At 33.3% G+C, this 22,891-nt stretch overlaps 1 protein-coding gene across 1 annotated transcript; it reads right to left on the reverse strand.

The window, feature by feature from the left end:
- Positions 1–470: 470 nt before the first annotated feature.
- Positions 471–8,715, reverse strand: LOC126709000 (sulfate transporter 3.1-like). Its single transcript, XM_050409063.1, has 12 exons — positions 8,137–8,715; positions 7,824–8,031; positions 7,096–7,267; positions 6,361–6,426; positions 5,187–5,300; positions 4,165–4,281; positions 3,484–3,610; positions 2,883–3,169; positions 2,588–2,778; positions 1,580–1,665; positions 1,399–1,475; positions 471–893 (listed from the first exon to the last, which is right to left on the reverse strand). Exons 1-12 carry the CDS (start codon positions 8,468–8,470, stop codon positions 708–710), a joined length of 1,965 nt encoding a protein of 654 aa, XP_050265020.1. The 5' UTR covers positions 8,471–8,715; the 3' UTR covers positions 471–707.
- Positions 8,716–22,891: the final 14,176 nt, after the last annotated feature.

Consider the following 22,891-nt stretch of genomic DNA (forward strand, 5'->3'; position numbering starts at 1 on the left):
CCATTCTTGGTTTCCTTATTTCCCTTTCTTTGAAGAAAGTTGATGTAGAATAGACAGCACATGTCCTTCTAGAGCAGCAGGGGCGCCGGAAGTTACAACTTAATTAATGAGATGAACTCTTAAGTTTTAATTAGGAAAATGGGGTTACTGACCACTGGCTAAAGATGAACTTTGAGCTCCTCTTTCCTTGATGGTGATATAGAGACTGCAGCCCAGGTACTGTTTTGGCAGCCATGGTCTCTCTTTTTATTGATGTGCAATTTCTTCCTCTTCTTTTTTTATTTTATATTTTTTATATTTTTATTTTATTTTTTTATTAATCATAGTTCATGTTTAGAAATGTAATACACGTATTAACATTAATATATCCAATATCTTTTTTCAAGTATTTTTCACCATCTTAACACGAATCATAAATTTATCATAAGAAAGAGTCCATAGGAATGGTAGAATTCTCCTTAACTCTGAAATTCTTGCCACTGAAAATTTGAAGTATGCCATATATTTAATATTCTACAACTTACATAATGTTGGAAGGGAAAAAATAACTCCAACTTAATTAATGAGATTCATCATCTTTTTGTTGATTCAGCAAGTCTAATGTGTTGCTCCCTAACTTATAAATACACATGCAACACACCTATGGCAGCCCTTAATTGATGGAAGTTAAGTCTCTCCAAACGTTCTACTTCATTGATTGCTATAGCTCAGACTGTATTCCATCTCTCTGCTTCATTTTTCATTGGGTTCGGTTTGTAAGTTTGAAGCATATAGTTGCATGCTCCAACTGCCTCTCCAACTGTCAAGTAGATCCATTCTTGGCCTATGTTGTCAATGAACTTGGACTTGTTCAGCTTCTTCATCACCTCACTTCCAGGGTTGGCCAATACAAGCTATAATAAATGGAGAAAGAAGTATTAATTATAAAGCAATAAGAGAATTGAAAGAACAAAATAGTGTTCTGAAAAGAATAGCATTTCATGGCATGTCAAAGTGTTCTATATTGTGAATATAATGTACATACAATATATAGTTGACTTGAGGTACTGTTTTTTTGAGAAATTTACAGTTTAAACACACACACACAGGGGAATTGGGAATGAACCTTTAATATCACACAACTCACAACCAACAAAAGCCGGTAACTCTTGAAGGTTGTGTGAAGGCTTTAAAGGGGAAGACAGACTCAACTCTAACCGATGTGGGACTTGAGGTACTGTTGATTAGACTAAATCAAGGACAAAATAATGTTTCTTAATTTTAGTCTCAATCAGAGACTAAGTTATACAATATGAAATATATGAAACATGTGCTAAAATTCCAACATAAGCAATGTAAATAGGAAAATTGCAATGGAAACACATAAAGTTGAAGAAAAAACATAGAGGAAGAATGTACCTTAAGCCCTCTTCTATCAGCAGTCTTCTTGACCTCTTCCATCATGCTTATTCCACTTGTATCAATGTTACCAACAGCTATCAACCAAATTATTAGTTGGTGTTAGAGTTAAAATTTTGGAAGTTCTATTTGAAAGATAAATGCAATATTTGTTTCTATCGTTTCCAGGCCCATCACTTACCACCCATATCCAGTATAACATACTGCAAGCTGGTTTCCCCTGTAGATTTTATTCTGTCTTCCTCTTCATCAATCCACCTTGCAATCCTAAAAAGCAAATAGTGCTTTTTGTTAGTTTTCTTTAGGGAATTTGAAAGTTTATGTTCTCTTTTCTTTCTTTTTTTTCCTTTTTAAATTTATTTTTATATTTATTATGTTGTTGATGTATGACATCGGAGTGTCCCAAGATCCAACAAGCTGAATCTAATGTCAGTCCGGCCCAAAAACTTTCCTTGAAGATCAGAATAACAACCCATTATTTTTAAAATGCTTTTTTATTATTAATTAAGTCAAATAGTCTTTATTTAATGTCTCCTAGGATGAATCAGACTTTATGTTTTATTTCTCCTAAGCAGACAAGTATTTTATTATGTTTATAAATTCCTAAGAGTCATATCTAATTTTGGCCAGGTTAAGTGAATATATTTATTATTATTTTCGTTTTCCTATGCTTGGGGGCTGTTCCAAGCTCTATTTAAGACTTTGGCTGAATCAAAATAAAATTCAGACTATATTTTGATAATTAAAAAAACTAGATGGATTTCTTCCAAATCATCTCTTATCCCTTAGGTGGATTCCTTTGGGCAGCGACTGTCAATTTCTATGTCTCTGAGTGGTGTTAATCTGTATCTCATAGAGTGGTAAGCCAAAATAGTTCTGTATCTTTAACTAAATTCTTTTGAGTGGAGCTATCTGTATCCATTGGGTTTACTTAGGTGGTGAGCTTATCTATCCTTTAAATTATTGAGTGTTTTTTTCTTATCCCATAAAACTAGAAAATACAAAATATATTCATCCAACCTATTTCCCTTTATAATATATAGGTTAAGTTTGGGTTGCCCAATACGAATTTGGTATTAATGTGGTATAAATCACATATATTGTCATGTCAGTTTATAAGCTTTTTGTAGTAAAATCAACGGTGGTGATCCTTCTCCTTAATATAAGTAACCAAATTTTAGTAGTTTACCTCTCTCTTAAGTAGCTTGAATTGGCAAAGTAGATGGGAGCATCAATTTCGAGTATGAGAATTCCGGGTACATTGTTTGTATTTGGGTACTGTTCAACATTTCTGTAAATCATGGAATTTGGGATGTTTTTAAGAACCACAGTCCTTGGTCTAGCAATGAACAAAAGTACTCTGAGCAAAGATAGAGCAATCTGCATTTGCACATAAAGAAAGTTTAATTATTTAAGTGAATGAGTAAACAATGTCTATTTTTGGAGATATAGGTATATAAGTTGGGAGAGCCAGTGATTCATACCGCTATGACTAGGCCCATTTGGACGCTGCCAAAAACTACACCAATGAATGCACTCATGCACACTACAAAGTCGAATTTGTCAACCTTCCAGAGATGGATGGCTGCTGCATAATCTATAAGTCCAAGCATAGCTGAGATAATTATGGCTGACAGCACCACAAGAGGAGTGTAATGGAACAAGGGTGTTAGGAACAACAATGTCAACATGACAGTCATTGCCATAACAATGTTTGACACTGCAGTCTTGCATCCTGCATTGTAATTTACTGCTGATCTTGAAAATGGCCCTAAAAAAATTATGTCAATGCCAAATTCGTTAGCAAAAAGAGAGAATCACTTTGATAATTCATTATGGGGATTAATAGAATTGTGCATAATAAAATGACCAAAAAAAAAAAATACATGCGATTGATCTTGATTAGTTTATTGAGGATCTATAGTCCACCCCAAAATTTTAGGACTAAGGTTTGGTGGTGGTTATTGTATTAATAGATTTGTGCAGAACAATTAGGCTAATAACATACTATACTAGGCACTATTTTATAAGACAATCAGTAAGTAATGAGAGACTTTTAGTGACAAGGTCGAGTAAATCAAATACCTGTGGTGAGGTAGCAAGAGGTGCAAGAACCAACAATGTTCATCATTCCAAAAGCAATCATCTCCTTGTTCCCATCTATATGGTAATTCTTGAACATGGCAAAGCTTCTCCCTACAGCTATTCCTTCCTGTGCACATAACCATTAACAATTCCTATATCATCGCCATCAACCGTAACAAAATTAAGCCAAACTAGGCCACTATTTGCTATGTTAACAACCAGATGAATATGGAACAGGAAACTACACCCTCAAAGGAATAGTAAAGTATTAAAAGAGTCCTGGACATTTAAGTTAGCAAAAAAAAAAAAAAAAAAAAATCTAATGACAGTATGACACAAATAATTTTATAAATTGTTGCCATGATTTGATATGATTAACACATAATAAAAGTGGTGTCAATAATAAATTAATGTGAAATGTGATATATATATTATTCTGATCAAAACTCGTAAGGAAGTTGCTAAGATTGTGTATTAGCTACATTGATCTTGGAGGTGGGCTGTCCTTTGCATTTTTGGGCTTAAGCCCATTGATCATGGTTTTTTGTTTTGTTACTTTCCTTCAGCAGAGTGTTAGGTGCTAATGAGGGAACAGTTCTAAAGAGGTGTGCATGTACGCATACAATTTTTTTTTTTGAGATAATACGCATACAATAGTGAAGGAATGAGAAGATTTCTTACAGCGAGAGCTATGACGCCAGTGATGATGCCAGTTTTGATTGCTACCGTTAGATATGGAGACACAAATACTAGGTCTCCAAACGACGGTGGATTCAGCCCCTTCTTCAACTCTCCTATCTGAAAAAAGTTCACAGTACCATATAGCATATCAGCCCTCTTTATCATACGAGTAAAACACCAATCAAAATTGTTATTATTCCATAAATAAAAATAAAGGATGAATTAACAAATACAGTGATACAAAGATTTCCACAAAAATGTTCCATAAATATTAGTGACACTGTCTGTTATGGTTAATGCATACTAAAAGACTAAAAGTAATACTGTTAATGGTTAAATCCATGAAAGTGATATTATTAGGATAAAATCTTCTAACCTTTAAAATTTGTGCAAAAAATTGTGTGCTTAACAATGATCAATCAGAATTATCCATTAAATTTACCTGGTGATTTGACAAAGCCCCACCAATATAGCAAGAATTATTATGATTACTTTAATTTTAATGCATAAAAAATTATAATTTGTTATTCCCAATTACATTAGAAATGTTAAAATCAAATGTTACTTGAAACTGGTATTACACCAACTATAAATTAACACTTTAACAAATTATGAAATTTTGTGAGTTTGCATTTTTTTTTAAGAATAGAATATAATGGGACCGACTGAAATACAAGGAGTAGTATTATTGGTGGGGCTCACAAGTTTCTAATCTATAGACTAGTTCTATACACGGTAGGTGCTAGAACAATAGTATTTTAAATTTTAATTGCCCCAAAGTTTGAGAAGAGGCCAAAAGGCCTAAACACATGTGAGATGGAGCAAATGCCTGATCAACTCATACTTGTAGGGTGGGGTGGTGGTGGTGGTGGTCCACAACCTGTGGCTAATTGGACTGTTTTTGCATCACCATCAGAGGGTCCCGGTTCCACAGTGCATGTATACGTCTGTGTGTCTTGTCTCTACAGAGAGAGAGAGAGAGAGAGAGAGAGAGAGAGAGAGATATGAAGATATATGCTCACCACTTGAACACCATGTTTCTCAGCATGGGTGAGATAAACGAGAAGGCTTCCCAATATGACTGACGTTAATGGTGCCATTGCTGATATCCAAAAGAATTTTGGCCTTCTCTGGCTCTGCATGCAATGTTTTTCATCATTACATTCAATTTTTTATATATTGTAAACACTAAAAAATCACTTTCAAAAAAATTCATTAAATAAATAAATTAAAAAAAAAAAAAAACCAAAACAAAAGGAAAAGCATAAGTATGTCTTATGTTCACTGATTGCATGTGACCTAGCTAGAAGCATGTGTTTATGATAGAATTTTATTTTTAATATCATCTGTTTTATGATATTTATTTTTAATAATATCAGAATCAGATCAATTCTAATTTTTATTTTTTTATTTTTATATCAAATCAACTATAAGAAAAGTTATTAATTCACCCTCAAAAAAAAAAAAAAAAAAGCTAATAATTCATCTAATTGGAATCAACTCCTAGAAAGTACTAGTATAAACCATATCTAGTTGGTTGGTTTATTTATACTTTTATTAAATAAATTGACTTAATTAAGGAACCTTATTTTCTTGCCTTTGAAATTAAGAGTTGAGCTGTTTCTTAATCTGGGGCTAGTCAATTAATGCTTGTTTTATTTGTCTTTGTTGTTGTCATTACTCATTACTAGTGTGTTTTATTTAATTGGCGAGGAGTTGCAACTAAGTGCATATATACAGGGATAGGAGTCAAGTGCTTATCACTTATGTCTGTTATCTTTGACTGTTTGCTCTACTTAATTAATTTGGAGTTGGATTAAGCTAATTAGGGTTGAAATTTGACTCGTGAAAGGTAACAACAAAAAATATTATAAAAAAAGAAAAGTTGATTCCAACCTACCTAATGAAATTAAAAATAAATAAATAAAGTAGGTGCTTTGCTTATTTAGAGAATTCATGACAGCTGCCCTATAAATCCTATTAGTGAAACAATTTTAATTAAAAATATATATATATATATTAGTGATGGCCTTTTGCTGAATATACGAGTTTGCCTTAATTGTATGATTTATTGAGTTAGTGCCATGTCTTTTATGAAATAACTAGTACTATAAAGAATCAGCATCTGAAAATAAAATTAAAAAAAGAAAAAAGAAAAGCTCTAGATCACCAAAAATATGGGTTAGATTTACTTACGAAGTATCTAGTGCTGATGAGAAAGAAAAGGAAACAGCATCCCAGGACACCGCTTTCCCATCTCCACTGTAATATTCACAGGTAGATTAGATAACAAAACAAAACAAAACAATATACCAAAGGAGAGAATGATGTATAAAATAATACTATAAAAGAATCCAAAAAATTCTCATTCTTTCTTGAATTGGAAATAGAAGCTTTATAATATATATTGATCACAAGCATCTCAATATCAAATATAAAACCCATTTTTCTGTATATTTCTTAAATAAATAAATAAAAGTAAATTACACGAGGGTGACAATAGACCTATAATCTTTCTTCTTCTTCTTTTTCTTTCTATTTTTTATTTTTTATTTTTTATTTTTTTTGTGTGTGGCTATTGTGAGATTCCGCTGTGATAAATTGATAAATTAAAAACCAAAGTTAGACATCTAATGGGATATTCTTAGCTAGTGGAAAAGAAATTTGGTCGGAGACATAATTATTAGTAGATGATTTAGTTTCGTGCTTTTAAGTTATTGTTGTTTATGAAATGGTTAATGTGAGGAAAGAAGAGCTCACATGTGTTTGGCGAAAAACAATTTATGCTTTATTCGTGTTTATGAAATGGTTTTTTTTTTTCCCTAATAAAAAAAGTGGGGATAGAGATTCAAACCAAGATCGCAATGTTTTATTATTATTATTTTTTATTTATAAAAATGGTTTAAGTCAGTCAAGAAGAGCACTAGCTACCTGATGTGTTTGGCTAAAGACAGAACGCATCACTGACACAAGATCGGTCCCATGGGTGAAATGATCAAGGCCAAGTATCCCTTTTAGCTGTTGTAGGCACACCACAGTGGCTGCTCCTGCCATGAACCCTACTATGGTTGCATGTGATAGAAAATCCACTATAAACCCTAGCCTGTGGTCAAGTATATATGCATAACTTTTAGAATACATGAAGCCATTAATTTGCCACTGAAAAGTAATAAAATAGAAGTAAAACTCAAGTATAGTTCCTAGGGCTAAGGCGTGCAACACATAAATAATTGTATCTAAAATTTGTGAAAAGAGAAAACTAACTAGGGTTAATTAATTCAAAGTTTATCATTATCGGACAATATATGTCAAGTGAAGGCAATGATGAGAAGAGGGAAGCTCATTGAAATAATTATTTAGCAACACCAAATAATAAAAGACAATATATAATTTCAGCACAAGGAGAGAACAAGCATAATATTCTTACTTAAAAGCTTTTCTTGCCAGTTTAAGTGCCTAATATTTATTAAAAAAACATGCATGCCTTTTATATATTCTTGTTTTAGGTCAAATAAGTTTCCCATTAATTAACTTACCCAACCTGAAGAGATGAGAAAAAGGAGCAACTGACTAACAAAGTTAACAATCTTTTTGTGCTACTATGATCCCTATGCTGGCTCAACTTCCTTTTCTATGATGAATTATGCAATAATACAAACCTTAAAAATCCCAAACAAGCTTGGAAAACTCCAGCAAAGAATGTGGCCGTGAAAGCAAGGTGAAGATAGAGCTTAGGATTTTCAAGAGCATTAACTTCTTCCCCCAACATTGCTCCGGTGAGAAGGGATGCAACAGCAACAGTACCCACAGCCAAATCCCTAGAGCTACCCATCAAGGCATAAACCAAAGGTGGAACAAAGCTTGAATCTACAAATTTTAAACAAAAAATCACAAACCCCATTAAAAAGTTATTCATAATGTATATACTAAAATTATTCTTTTATGTTTTAAGCTCAAATTTCTAGCGCTCACATAGGCCAAGAATTGGAGGCAAGTTGGCTAGCTTAGCATAACTAATCCCCTGAGGGATTGCCAAGCTAGCAATGGTGATCCCAGCAATAAGGTCAGCTTTCAAGAACTCTAAAGTATAACGAGGCGCCCATTCTAGAAATGGTAAGAAGTATTGAAGTCCTAGTATGACTTTTCTTGAGGGTGGTTGGTTCTTGAACTGTCTCAATGGGTCATCAGGAAAGAAAGTCTCCTTGAGAGAGTACTTCAATGACTTGACAAAGGGTTGTGGTGGTGGAATCGCTACACGGTGAGAGCACTCCACGTTTGAAGGGTACACGTAGTCAGCGTTACCCATGATTATTGCACTAGTGAGTGTACAAGAATATTGTTTGGTACAAGTTTTGGATACTATGTATGTATGTATGACACTAAATTGTTGATGCCTTTTGCCGGTGTAATAGGAGGTTTTTGTGCCAAATTTGGAGGAATAGTTGCGCTAGACTGAGAGAAATGATGGTGGTGGTGGTGGTGGTTTTAATGGTGGTGATAGAGGAGGAGGTTCCTAAGCTTAGACTGGAGATGGGGGTGACTACTATGTCTATGGCTTTATATAAAGTTGGAGGATATGGTGTGGTGTTGTTCTCTAAAATATGAGTGCTTTTTAGAATTCGAGTGCTTTGAGGGTCCCAACTCCCACGTACAAGAAAAAGGACACGTTTACAGTTTGCAAAAACTTCTTAATAGTATTATGGGTGAGTTTGGTTCAGCTTTTTGTAAAAGTGCATAATAAAAAAATGGAGTTTTCAAAAAATGCATAATTAAAAAAGTGCATTTTCAAAAAGTTGAGTGTTTGGTAAAAGTTGTTAAAAAGTGCTTTTTGAAAAAGCTGAGTGTTTGGCTAGCACTTATAAAAGTGATAGTTTGAGGGATAAATTACCAAAAAGGACAATGTATATATAAGAGCATCTCCAGCAGGTTAGACAAATTTTTGTGCTGTTTGGACAATCAACAGTGACATTTATCTTTTGCCTATCCACTTTTTTAATTTTTATTTTGTAATCAAATTTATTCTTTTTTAATATTTATTTTTCTTTTTCTATTCATTTTCAACAATTATATTTTTCAACAAAAAGTGTTACATCTACAATATTTTTTGCAATACTTTCACAAGAATTATAACAGAATCTTATATGAAAAGTTGTTACTAGTTCTAATTTGAACTCATTACTGAAATTATATTTTTACTCATCAATATTAGCTAATTACTTAAAATTTATTGTGAAAATATTGTGAAAATATTATGGTCATATTTTGAAATTGTGATTTCTAATACTTTTCCTTTTTTTTTTCCTCCATACGTTACCTTTCCCTTTTTTTTTTTTTTTTTTTTCTCTTGTATTTTATCCACCACACACGTGTACACTATTTTGTCCACATCTTCTCCTTTTTCCCACACCTCCACCTTCCAGAAGGCTCTCTCATTCTCTCATTCTTTCATTTTTCCTTTTTCCTTTTCCCTTTGTTTCCAGAAGGCTCTCTCAATTCCAAAGCTCTCCGGCTCTCTCAATTGCTTCTCTCTCTCTTTTTTTTTTTTTTTTTTTTTTTCCACTTGATTTCCAAAAGATCTCCACTTCCGCTTCTTGACTTATATGAAGCAAATTGCTCGCGGACCTGAACTGAAAATTGAGAAGCCTCACGACCTGAAGTGAACACTGTGGGTTCAGTCTTTCTTCGTCTTCATCTTCTTCTTCCTCTTCTTCTTTCTTTCTGTCTTTCTATGTGTTTATGGTTGTTTGGCCATGGGTTTGTGCTATTTGATTTCTGTATTTTTGGATTGTGGTTTGTGTTTTGGGTAATGATTTTAATCTTCGTCTTCATCTTCTTCTTCCTCTTCTTCTTATTTCTTTCTGTCTGTCTATGTGTATTTTTGGTATGTGTTTTTGGATTGTGGTCGTGGGTTTGTGATGGGTATTTCCGTAATTTTAATTTTGCAACGGTAACTCACTGAAAACGCGCATTGCGCATTTTCATTTATGGACCCCTGAGAGTCCATAAAAATTTCCACGTTTCTCCTAATTTTTGGTCTATGCCCAAAACGCAACTTTTATCAAAAAGTTGCGTTTTGGGCTTAACCAAACGCATATTTTGGCTTGGCTTTTTTCAAAAAGCGTTTTTTGGGTTCAAAATGCGGAAACAAACGGGCACTATATACTCCAAAATTTTCAGCTGCCCACCTTGTGATTTTTCTGGTTCATTCTCTCACTAATTAGCTCAAATTAAGCAAAAAGATAGGGAAAAATTAAAATCTATTTGAAATCATTTTTATGTATATTTAAATCTACATACAATACTTAATATATTTTTTTTGTATAATATTTATGCTTGCCCACATTATTGTTAATTTTGAAACTTGATTTCCTTAATTCATATTTTCTTTAAAAAAAATTGTATAACACTATAAGATTATAATATATTATAATATTTACTATTAAAAATAGATTTTATTTTTCAAACTGATTAAATGATTTTGAAATCTACAAATAAGAATTTAAAGTATATAATACTTTTATATCCTAAAATTACATAAATTTTAGCAACCTATCAAACACTTTCTCAAACACTCTATTCTCACAACCAAATATAAAGACCTTGATCACAAACACCCAATTAATTATCTCAATGAAAATAAGAAAATCATTTGTAAGTTTCAACATAAAGAGAACGTGATTAAACAAAGAGAAATTTGCTAAAAACACATTCATTTATCAAAATTCAATCATCTTTAGTTGGGCTTTTGTATCCTTCAAAAAAAAAAAAAAACACTTTTAAATCACCATTGATTTTTGTTTTTATCACTATGGCTCATACCGTACAAAATAACAGTAAAATAAACTTACAAAGAAACCTACAAATTATGAATTCTAACACAATTTTTTAAAAAAAATAATTGCTAACTTCATAAATAATTAATTAGAAAATTTTTTTTCTTTAGTTCTAAAAAAATACATTTATAACTTTTCCAAACCAAAATCTCAAACACCCAAAAACTCCAAGCGAATCATAATCTTCACAAAATCTACAATGTCTAATTTCAACATCAAAACCATAAGTTACCATCACTGAATAAAAAACGCAAGCTCCCTTCATTGGTCACAGCCTACTCATACAGGTTACGATCAAATGATACTACAATGTTGGAGTTATGTAGGTGTCATTGAAGGGTTGAAAGTAAATGACATCATTTTTTGTCTAAACGTATTTGAGATGGGATGGTATAAAAGGCTATGGACATGTGTATATAAAGGAGTAGAAGTGAAAAGCATGAATGGAAATGCAAAAAGTTCTTTTGTGTGTGTGAGAGATGAAAAGTCTTGAAATATTGAACCAAATAAAACAAATAGTAGTCCTAAAACATTGAATAATAATGTAATAAAAATAGTCTTGAAACATTGAACCAAAGGAAATAAAGAGCCTCTACTTTTAAAATTGTTCTTATTTCTAATGTGGTTTAATAGTATTTCAATTCTCTTTATAGAGTGTGCCACATGATAGAAACTCATGCTCTTTCGCATGAGGTCTCTGCTTAAATATATATATATATATATATTGATATTAATACTGATTGATTGATATTGATGAGCAGAAATGTCCTACCAAATAGAGGACTCTGATTGACCAGAATTTGTGTTGATTAATTTTCAGAATCAAACCTAACTAACATATGTGTTGATGTCAATTCCATAAAACAAAATTTGTGCCACAAGACAAAATTAGTTCTGAAATTATCTTTGTATTCCACTATATATGAAAGAACGCAATAAGCCAATAATGCACTCATTTCAAATCTCTTTCTTGAACCAGATTCTTGGGCAATATTTGATATATATTTCTCTCTCTCTCTCTCTCATTGGCTGGAGAGGCGAATTTCCCTCCTAACTACTTAATAAAAGTTCAAGGCCCATCTAGGCCATGGTAAAATATGGAATTTAAATTTTTTATTTTATTTTAAAAAGCCCCAGTTTCCACAAAGCTTTTTGCTTAAATGAAGTCTTAAAGTTAAAATAAGTATTATTTTTTTTTGAGATAAATAAATAGTAAGAAATAAAATTCAAACCAAAGAAACGAGTGACTATAAAAAATATTATTATAACCGGAGTATCACTTATATCCCAAATTAAGTAAAATTATAACACCCATTGTTACCATTGTAACAAAGAATATATGCAATCTATACAAAAAAGTATTGTTGTATACATTACTGTAGGGTCACAATTTGGAGCCTAAGCCCAAAATGTATGGAGTCTTGGTCCAATAAGCCCGATACAATGAATTTGTAGAGAATGAGTCAAAGAACTAGGTCCTGGTGAATTGGACAATGGCTAATATTGGACTAAATGGCAGTCAAGCACAAATAAGAGATGTTAATATCAAGGGACTTTCAGTCTGAGGAGGCCACAATTATCGTATATTGATCATAGTTGGATACTAAGACAGTTTAGATTGCTACAATGTTCTCTCTTTCTATTTTCCGATCCCTCCTCCATGAAGAGTCTTCTACCTTATATATCTTCTTTGGTGTCATCTTTACCCTCCACTTGTTGATTATCTAAATCCCCACTTGAGTACTTGTCCCATCAGCCACCTTCCCTAGCGCTCTATGAGTTGCGGTAGCCAAGGTAGCACTATTTAGAGGTCTTCTCCACATAAATGCGGCCAGTAAAGTAGCTGTTGTGCATTTAATGCGGTGGTGTCAGTCTTCTCTTAGATATTTTTAGGTTCTCTTCCTTCTCTCATGCCCACGAAGCACGTCTCTATCATTAAACCTTCTCGGCAAGCCACTTTAATTGTTGGGTTATATATTTTGAACCATATTCACTAAGTTCGAGGAGTATGTACTCCTTGGACAGCCACTCATTTGCTCTCCACTTATAGGTCTTGGTCTAAGGATGTCTCATCATTAATAGTTTCTCTTCGGACCTGTTTATCTTCTCGGATAAAGCCCAAGACCCAATATGAGATCTTGGGCCCTTACCCCTACAATTACTTTGAAGGAGATGTTAGGTTCTTTTACATGTAAGCAAAATAAAATTTTTTGTGTATTTATTAGAGTTTAGTATGATATGATAAGTCTTCTTCAAAGATTTTTGAATGAACATATATATCAAAATTGGGAGCTTTGTATACAAGAAATGAGTGATGACTTTTGTTACTACTAAAAATTTAACGCCTTTTTTTTTTCCACAGTACGTAATCTCTCTTTGTTGTGTGTGTGTGTGTGCTCTTTAAATTTGTGCTTGACTATTTATATCGATATCATAATTTGACCCCAACCGAATTTTTTTTTCTATGCTTGATTACACTCTTGAAAGCACTCTAGGAACCTTTTTTTTTTTTCTTTTTTTTTTTTTAAATTTTATGTTTGACGTGACATAAAATGTAGAAATTTTTCACTATCGAGATGGGTCTGAGTCAAGATTGTCCTCCTCCACGACAGTGTCTTCCAAGCTCCGTCATCTGATCAAGTTATTGAAGCTCTAATAAAGAAAGGGAGGGGCTGTGCGAGAAAAGAGAGAAGAGTGTTTTTTTTTTTTTTGGGGGGGGGTTGTTACGCGTGGTTTTGAAAATTGTTTTTCATAGAAAAAAATGTGTAAACCATTTTACCACATTTTTGTGTGTGCTTTTCGATCGACGAAAATTATTTTCAAGTTTGACCATGATTTTACAATGAAACAAACACCCACAAATACTGAAAATGATTTTAGAAAATATTTTACAACTAAACAAATGGTGTGTAAAACTAAATCAAGGCATTGATTGTAGAGAAAATCATGGGGTATGTTATTAAATAAAGGGATTGATTGCTCAATGATTTTCTCTAGCACTAAATCTTCAATTCACATTCAAATTATGATTGCATTTTATCTGTAATCCTTATTATAAATATGGATTTCATTGTAATGTGTTATTAAGAAAAGTATATGGAAAAAATATAACTTTTTAGGTGTCTGTCCCTTACCTATAGACCACAAAGTTGAACCATGTATAAACTCTTCCCCCCCCCCCCCCCCCCCCCCCCCTAAAAATCTTATCTTCTCTCTTTAGGTCCAAATTTCTACCCCCTCCCACCTCTTATGTTTTTCATATCAGTCTCAAAAGATTTCAATTCCAAAATTATGCCTCTAAATCATCTAGATTTTAGATTTTAGTGGTCAAAACAGTACCAAAAAGGGGAAAAGTTTGCACTCACCAGACAAAATGTGTCACTGACTCACATACTCACATGCATAACTATATTATGTCAAATTAGAAAGATACGTCAATTCTTGGAGTTAATCAATTACTCCATAAATTGGAGTCCACTATTTGATTTCCAGCCTCTCAAATGTTACTTTCTAGTGGAAGAGAAAACAAAAGCAATTTTGCTTTTGCTTTTCCTAAAACAGAAAGCAAGATTATTTTTTATTTGAAAGTCCACTAAATTGTATTATTGTACCACACGTAAAAAAGTCACTAAATCCAGTACACACATTTGGGTTGACCCAAAAGATATGACTCAGGGTCAGTGGCTCTAATAATATGTCTCTGTCTCTCTCTATCAACTCAAAAAAAAGAAAAAAAAAAAAAAAAAAAATCTTTGGATCAAACTTGAAATGCTCAAAAACAAAACAAAAACTTGCTCGAAGAATGAAAACTGTTGCTTTTTCACGGCTGACGGTTCCATGCTGACTTGTAAAGTTAGCTATCGCACTCGCACGCTCAGACTCAGTCCTCAGTCTTGAAACGAAAAGGTCGGCTTGTTTTGACACGTTTCAAACTCATGCTATGAAGTGTGAATATTGACCAACTTTCCTTTGTTGGCACGCATGGTGGGAAATGGTAGTTCTCATTTATCAACTAATCCATAAGTAAAATAGCTGATGAGTTTTTAGGTAGAAGTAAAATAGCTGATGAGTTTTTAGGTAGAGCTAGTATGTAACTCTTGTTTATGCACGGGAATGATGAATTGTAATAGTATTATTGATGTTGCTTTGAATTATTAAAAATATAGGACATAGTTCGACCAGAACATTTGAAGATATTAAAATAGTTTTTCCTTACAATTTTCATGATATTGGTTACGCCAAGTAATTTTAAAAATTATTATTGAATACTACATATACAGTATTTATTTACAATTATTGTCTGTGAAATTCTACTAAATATAACACAAAATAAAATAATAAATTAGTAAAATAATATCTCCTAAATTGAATGGGGATAAGTGCATGAGATCGTTCAGCTCAATTACAGTTTGTTAATTTCAATATCTTTGCATACAAAATATCTGAATGGAAACAGTATAAAAAATATGCTCATTAGTTCTGTACGGCACCTAAACGCCCAAGTTCATATTGGGCCTTGGACCATGAATCAATGATGTGGGCCAAAGATCCAATCTTCACATCGACAAGGGCCCCGGCCCAAACCCACGAATAGCTACCAATGTGGACTGAGTATTGTCCGGACACTTAGGAAGCGGATTGCGTACGCCCTGCTCACAGGGTGCTCGGGAAACCATTTCCGTGCACTATGCACATGCTCGGTCACATTGCCCGGGCACATCGCCATTTATGTGCCCGGCAGAACCATAGGAAACTTTGCTGCCGAACACATTAACTGAAGTGGGAACCATTTCCAAAACCACTCGTACCTAAAAACCCACTTAAGCCCATTGACATTGGACCCTTCTTTGCACTAAGGGAGAAGATAATGATGATCACCGCATTAATGAAGGCTATAAATAAGAGAAACGAATGGATAGTTTGGGGATGCAATTCTGAGGAAAGAAAAGAGTAAGGGAGACAGAGAGGAGATAACATTAAGAAAGAGGGGGAAAAGTGTTTGCGTTGGGTCCCTTAGCCTAGGACCACCCAAAGTAGGATACCTAGACCCACCATACAAGTAAATTGTGAGCCCAAATAGTGGTTTGGCCCAGCAAGCCCGTCTTTGGTGTCTACAAGTTCAGAGAAAAAATAACAGTAAAAATCTAAACAATTTAATTTGTATGAAAAGTTAACAAAAGCAAAATCCAATTTTGATTCTAATTAAATTTTCTTTAAACTTTGGTTTAAAAGAGTTTAATATATATATGTGTGTGTGTGTGTTAAATTATTAATTGGATCTCATGTTTTAATATCATGTTAAATTACCGATTGTTCCAAAAGTTTAAGTTATTGAAATATGGTAAATTTAATCATTTAACCACATATTTCTAACATAATTAGATTATGATTTTTAACTATTAAGATTCAAACCTTCCTTAATCATATAGCGCTTGCTCACTCCCAACCAAGTGCAGGAGATTGTAGCCATAAAATTCTCGGAGTACCGAGATCGAACCATAAGGAGCGGGGTAAATTTAAAGACAATGTAATTAAAAAAAAAAAAAAACTTTTGGTAAAGATGAAAAATAATTTTTTCCTAGTAATTGTAAACGATAATAACAGTGATAACTGATAAAGTCAATAATGTAAATACTAGGGCATTAGGGTGTTTCCCTATATCGATATGAAATTCTTTGTGATCTAAGAAATTATATATTTCATAATTGATTGTTCTTATACAATTTTAATGATTCGGTTGAACTGAGACAATTCAAGAACGCATAATAACCTAGATTAATAATGCGGTTAGAAAAGTTTTCAGAAAAACTCATTCACTTTAAAACCTGATTTCTATTTGAAGCTATTAGAAATTCATCTAAATAATAAGAAAAACATGATTGAACTTATTGAAAGCATGGAAGAACTAATACATCAAAAGAAATTTAATTGAACAATCAAATATGTTGTTAATAAAATTCTAGAAAGAATCACATTGAATATTCATACCGTATAGAAGAAACATAACCCCTAGCCCTAGCAAAGAGTTTAGGCTGTCATTAGAGAAAGGAAAATACACAATTTTCTCTGCCAAATTTATTCTACATAATCTCCATTCAAAACCCTCACATGAAAGTGTCCAAAGAAAATAAAACTTTTACTATTTTAAATTTCGTCTAGGTTATATTGCAGTAACTTGTGAGTTAATTTCAGCCTTCAAAAATTGAGAATTTCGAAAAACTCAAAACTGGAAAGTTGTAGATATTTAAGTCACGGTTCCAACTCATCTAGGCTTGTGTCAATTGGATTTTTGAGGAGAGAGATACACCGAAAATACTAATCAGTGCTCAAATCTGATTTTTCCTTTTTAGATTTTGCCTCTTTGATTTCTTTCCTTATTTGAAACTTTCAAACATGGTAGACAACCCAAGCACTCCAACTGCACCTCCTTAGACATTTAAGCATGGTCCTTTAGCTCCTCCTTAATTCTAGTTTGGCCTCTATTCTCTCACAGACTCTTGTAAACTCATCTTTTTTACATGATTTCTTGAAAGTAGAAAATTACACGCAATGAATGACATTTTATTCAAGAAATTATGTAAAGATAAATAATAGAGACTAATGCAAATCATGGCTTAATTATACAAATTAAGCATAGTAATAAGGAGATAATACCCACATAAATATATAACAAGTCTACATTTTAAGGCGTTATCATACAATAACTAGATGGTATTTCTTAATATTTTAAAAAATGAGGTATAATAAATAAGTTGAATGGATATATGAAATAAATACGTGTATCTTCTAAATTTTGTTTAAATTTGTAGAGTAAAATAAATTATCTTATTTTCCTTGGATTTAAATAAGGAAAAACAATGCTTACATGGATAGAAATATAATGCATGTTTCTTTTATAAGAAAAAAAAAACACTTAATTCAATCTTGTAATCTTTTCTCTAAGAATCCATGCGTATATTAAATTGTTATAAAATTTCATAATGTAGAAGAAAAAAAATAGATTATGTAAGAATTGTTGTTGAGAGATTGAATGTGATGGATAGAGAATGATGCAGGGCAATTTCAAGTGGCTATATCCTAATCCTCTTATAACTAATTAATTAGTTAGTTAAATGATTTCTTAAGCATCGGCTAATAGAATTTAGACACTTGTCAACCATCTAGAGACTGCCAATATACCAAACAACTAGTATAAGTAGTTGTAAGGTTGAATTTTATCAACCATCTTGTTGGCTTTATTCCGTGTCAAATTTTCTTGTATTTTAGCAATTAGTAACCCTGTATTTAGGTGGGAATCATGTACGGGTAGTGTGTGAGAGTGTGAAGAAATGCTCAAGATTGTGCAAAGAAACAGGGACTCGCGATTGGATCTTGCGGGTGGCTGGCGGCTTGCAAGCCGCCAGAAGTTGCACATGTGCCAAGCATGCCAAAAGCTGAAGAGTCACGCCAACTATTGCACTATAGGACAAAAGTCCCAGGCTAGCCAGGCCATTAGCTCGCGGCTTGAACTCGCGACTCAACCTAGTCACGAGGTCAAGTCGCCAAAACACCCTGTTTGGGAAAAACTGACTTTTCACATTTCTTCTCACCCTACTATATATATACCCTTATACCCATGATATTTAGAGAGCTTCCATAGAGAATTTTGAAAGAGAAACCCTAGAGAAAAACAAGATTGATTCATCCACAATTTTCACATAGAGACTCTTCAAATTTCTCTACTCTCTTCCTCTCCATTGTCAAATCCTTGAGAGGTACATTACCAAAACCTTTTATTACCATACCCATATCTGTGAGAAGGCCATTTGGTGTTTGGGAAGTAGTTAAGAAGGGACCAATTTCATATTGGTTGATGCTATGGTCAAATAGCGGAATTCGGTAAGTTAAAGAAGAAATAGGTTCGGCGTAACCTCGTTGGAGTAGGAGCTTGAAGGGCTTAGGTACATTGGGTAGATTAGGGTTGGAGGGTCTTCTGCTGTTCATGTATCCCAACTACATTCTTTAGTGGATTGTTTACCGCTTGGAGGGCGGCGGAGAGGTTTTACGCCGAGGGCTTCAGTTTCCTCTTCAATAACACATTGAGTGTTGTCCTTGTGTTTGCATCTCTCTTCCCTTAATCTTTTCCATTTAATTTTTGCTGTGAATGTGATTTTATTTGGTTTAGATTGTTTGTCAATTCTATATTTAGCTTATGTTCATTTTCCGCACATTAATTGTTTGATATTAAGCTTGAATTGGTAATTTGAAAATTGGGGGTCTAAACGTTCAAGGTGTTTCATACACTTATTGAACTTTTAGTAGTAGAATGTAAGCTCTTTGTAAATTAGTTTTTTGTATGTGAATGAATTGTTAGCCTTTGTGTGCTATTTGGAACTGTGTTCTTATAGAATTACTTATCCACCTATCAATGTGTTCTAAGCAACTTAGCCCTTTGATTGTTTCTAAACCATACACAAACAGGCCATCATATTCCCTGCATTAGTTTGGTATCAAAGCTTGAGATCCTTAGGATTCAAATTCGTTTGCAATTTGTTTCTTCATTTTTTGTCCAAGAACCTATCAAGATTCAATCTTGATTACTTTTCCTAGCCTAAAATACCTCTCTTACCAAAACCAAAGCCTTCATATGTGCTAGCAATTAGTTTGTAGTAGCAAGAAGCCATGGTGTTTGAGAAGACAATGAAGGATAATGGCAAGAAGCAAGTTGTTCTTATAGTAGAGGAAGATGATATTGCAACCAATGGACCAAGGTATAGAAGGGTTCAAAATGGCTTAGAAGCTGAAGTGGAATTGTTAAGAAGGCAATTGTAAGCCTTGACTGAACAATTGCAATCCTGTGATAGTTCAACCAAAGATGCCAAACCAGAATTAGGAATCAAGATTTAAGATTAAATTCCTTGAATTTGATGGAAGCTTGGATCATGTGGAGTTTGTGGATTGTCTTGATCAAGTTGAGGAGATCTTTGCTTGTTACGATGTTCTAGAATCCAAGAAAGTTAAATTGGAAGCATCCAATTTGAGAGGCAAGGCAAGATCTTGGTGAGAGAAGATGAAGATTGAAAATTTGAGGAAAGGAAAAACCAAGATTCATACTTGAGAGAAGATGAAATAGAAGCTTGGAGAGCAAGTCTTGGCTTATAACTACAACAACACCCTTTACAATAAAGTGCAAATCCAAGATGTCCATTTCCTCCACAATGCTTGGACTGTTTTAGAAGCTTTCAATAGGGCAGTGCCGATTAAGAATCATCAAGTCAAAGGGGCATAATTAGCTCCTTTCAATTCTAGAATCAGTGCTTAAAGTGGTGATGCAACATTCAACTTCACCAGGAAGGTTGAAAATGGGTCAAATTTTGCTAAATCAAGTAAGGCTTCCAAGGAACCAACCAAGAACCAGCTTGTTTTGTCAAAGGGTAAAACCTTGGTGGTTGAAGAGATAAAAGATCAAGACTTTCTAGATCAAGAGTTAGAAGATCAAGACTCACTAGTAGAAGTGTTCGAAGATCAAGATTTGTTAGTTGAAGAGTTAGAAGATCATGACATGGGGCAGCCTATTTTTGATAATTACATTGAAGAACAGATTGGTGAAGAAAGGAAAGAAATGAGTGATAGCATGATACATGTGGTTGAACCTATTTATGATTAGTCTATGGAAGAAGCAAATGTTATTGTTGAGGAAGAAAAGGATTTATCATTAGGAACAAGTGCCTTGCAAGTTCCAAAGCAAGAAATGGAGGAAGACAAACAACATAAAGGTAAAATTTTCAATTAATTGCTTCATTGAAGGAAGAATTTGTGACTTGTTGATTAAGAAAGGTAGTTATGAGAATATGGAGTCACCAGAGATTTTGAACAAGCAAGAATTGAAGAATCAACAAAAACTGTCTTGCTTAAATAAAGGAGATGAAATTAGAGTGTCAAGAGGTTGTTATTCCATTCTTTGTGAAGAAGTAGACATATAATCATGTAACTATGATAGGCAAACCATCTTGGGAGGAAGGTGTAGCACATGTAGTTTGCACAAGATAATGCTTCACTACTCATTGCAACTAAAGAAGGTGAAAGCAAGTCTCAAACCAATGGTCAAAATGAAGAAGGCTTTAAAATTGGAGGGTTAACCACCTCCTAATGCAAATGCATCTACATTTGAGTTTCAATTGTATGGGACTTCGCTGTGCAGAAGTAGCAACATTTGGTGTGCTACCAACAACAGCAAACTCATTATACAAGGCAACTACATCATCCTAGAAGGCTAGAAATTCATACAAATCCTGTGGCAACCAAGTGCACTTGAGGTCAAGTGCTTCTTAAGAGGGAGAGTCCTGATGCAAAGCAATTTCAAGTAGCTATATATATATCTATATATATAATAATCCTCTTATAACTAATTAGTTAGTTAGTTAGATGATTTCTTAAGTATTAGCCGATAAGATTTAGACACTTGTCAACCATTTAGAGGCTGCCAATGCCAAACAACTAGTATCAGTAGTAGAATGTAAGCTCTTTGTAAATCAGTTTTTTGTATGTGAATGAATTGTTAGCCTTTGTGTGCTATTTAGAATTGTGGGTTCTTGCAAAAGTACTTATCCATCTATCAATGTGTTCTAAGCAACTCAACCCTTTTATTGTTTATAAACCATACACAAACAACTCATCATATTCCCTACATTAGAAAGACATTAGAAAACCCAACGCAAAAAATTAACCAAATTTAAACTAAAGTCTTGAAGGTCTATTTCTATAATGACAAGCCTTTATATACAAGGAATTTATCTCACACACACACGCGCGTGCACACACACACACACAAAAAAAAAAAAGACTTAATAAAAAGTAATCCAAAGATATATTCAATAGTCAAACCAATAACGGTAGTACTTACACTATAATTAAGATTAATGTTACTTTCTTTGGCCCATAAGTACAAAGACACACACATATATATATATATATATATAATGATTAATGAGTTTGTACCTCTTGATCCATAATATCTTTAAAATATTATACCTATTAAAATTAAGATGCGGTGCTTTCATAGTTTTCTTGCATATAATATATATATTACTTAAATTATTATCTTCTTTATAGTAATCTCTCTTCTTTAAATTATAGTCGATTAGCTCAAGAACCTCCCATGATAATTGTCTTATTTGGCAAATGGTATAAGAAAAACAGAGAGCTATGGAAGAGAGAGTAAAAGCTAGAGAGAAAAGATTGAAGAGTAAAACTCTGTGATTGTATTAATTGATCCAAAACTAACTGTACAATGTATATATACACTACAATTCATACAGGAGAGCTCAACTGCTAAAACTAACTAACTCCGCAATATACGGATCCATTCTAAACTACCTAACCAACCAATTCTAGTAGTACACATGTCCATATATACATCTGCTAATTAACTTAAACTAAACTACAAGTCGTATATCTAAACTCAGTCATCTCAGTCGTTTAGCAAGCCTCATGTAAATTCTTCCAATGCCCTATTTCATTGCTCTGCCTGAGCTGATCCTTCAAACACCCTTCTCATCAATGCTTGCATCTGTCTTCTTCTTCTTGTTCTTATTAGTGCTCTTATCCAAACTCTGATATTCCCTCTCAAGATGAGAAGCTGAACTATGTATGTTCACTACACTCATCTTGCCTAACAAGTACCTCAATTGGTGATTGTTGAGAGCTTTTGTAAGCAAATCAGCCAACTGAGAATGTGAAGGAGTAAAGAGCAGCCTAACAACATTGTCTTGCACCTTATCTCTTACTACATGGTAGTCTACTTCTATGTGCTTAGTCCTCTCATGAAACACTAGGTTTTCCCCAATATAAATTGCAGCTTGGTTATTACAAAATAATAGAGCAGGTTGAGGATGATGAATCTCCAAATCCTTCAA

Source organism: Quercus robur, chromosome 12 (assembly GCF_932294415.1).
Source record: "Quercus robur chromosome 12, dhQueRobu3.1, whole genome shotgun sequence".
Classification (NCBI taxonomy): domain Eukaryota; kingdom Viridiplantae; phylum Streptophyta; class Magnoliopsida; order Fagales; family Fagaceae; genus Quercus; species Quercus robur.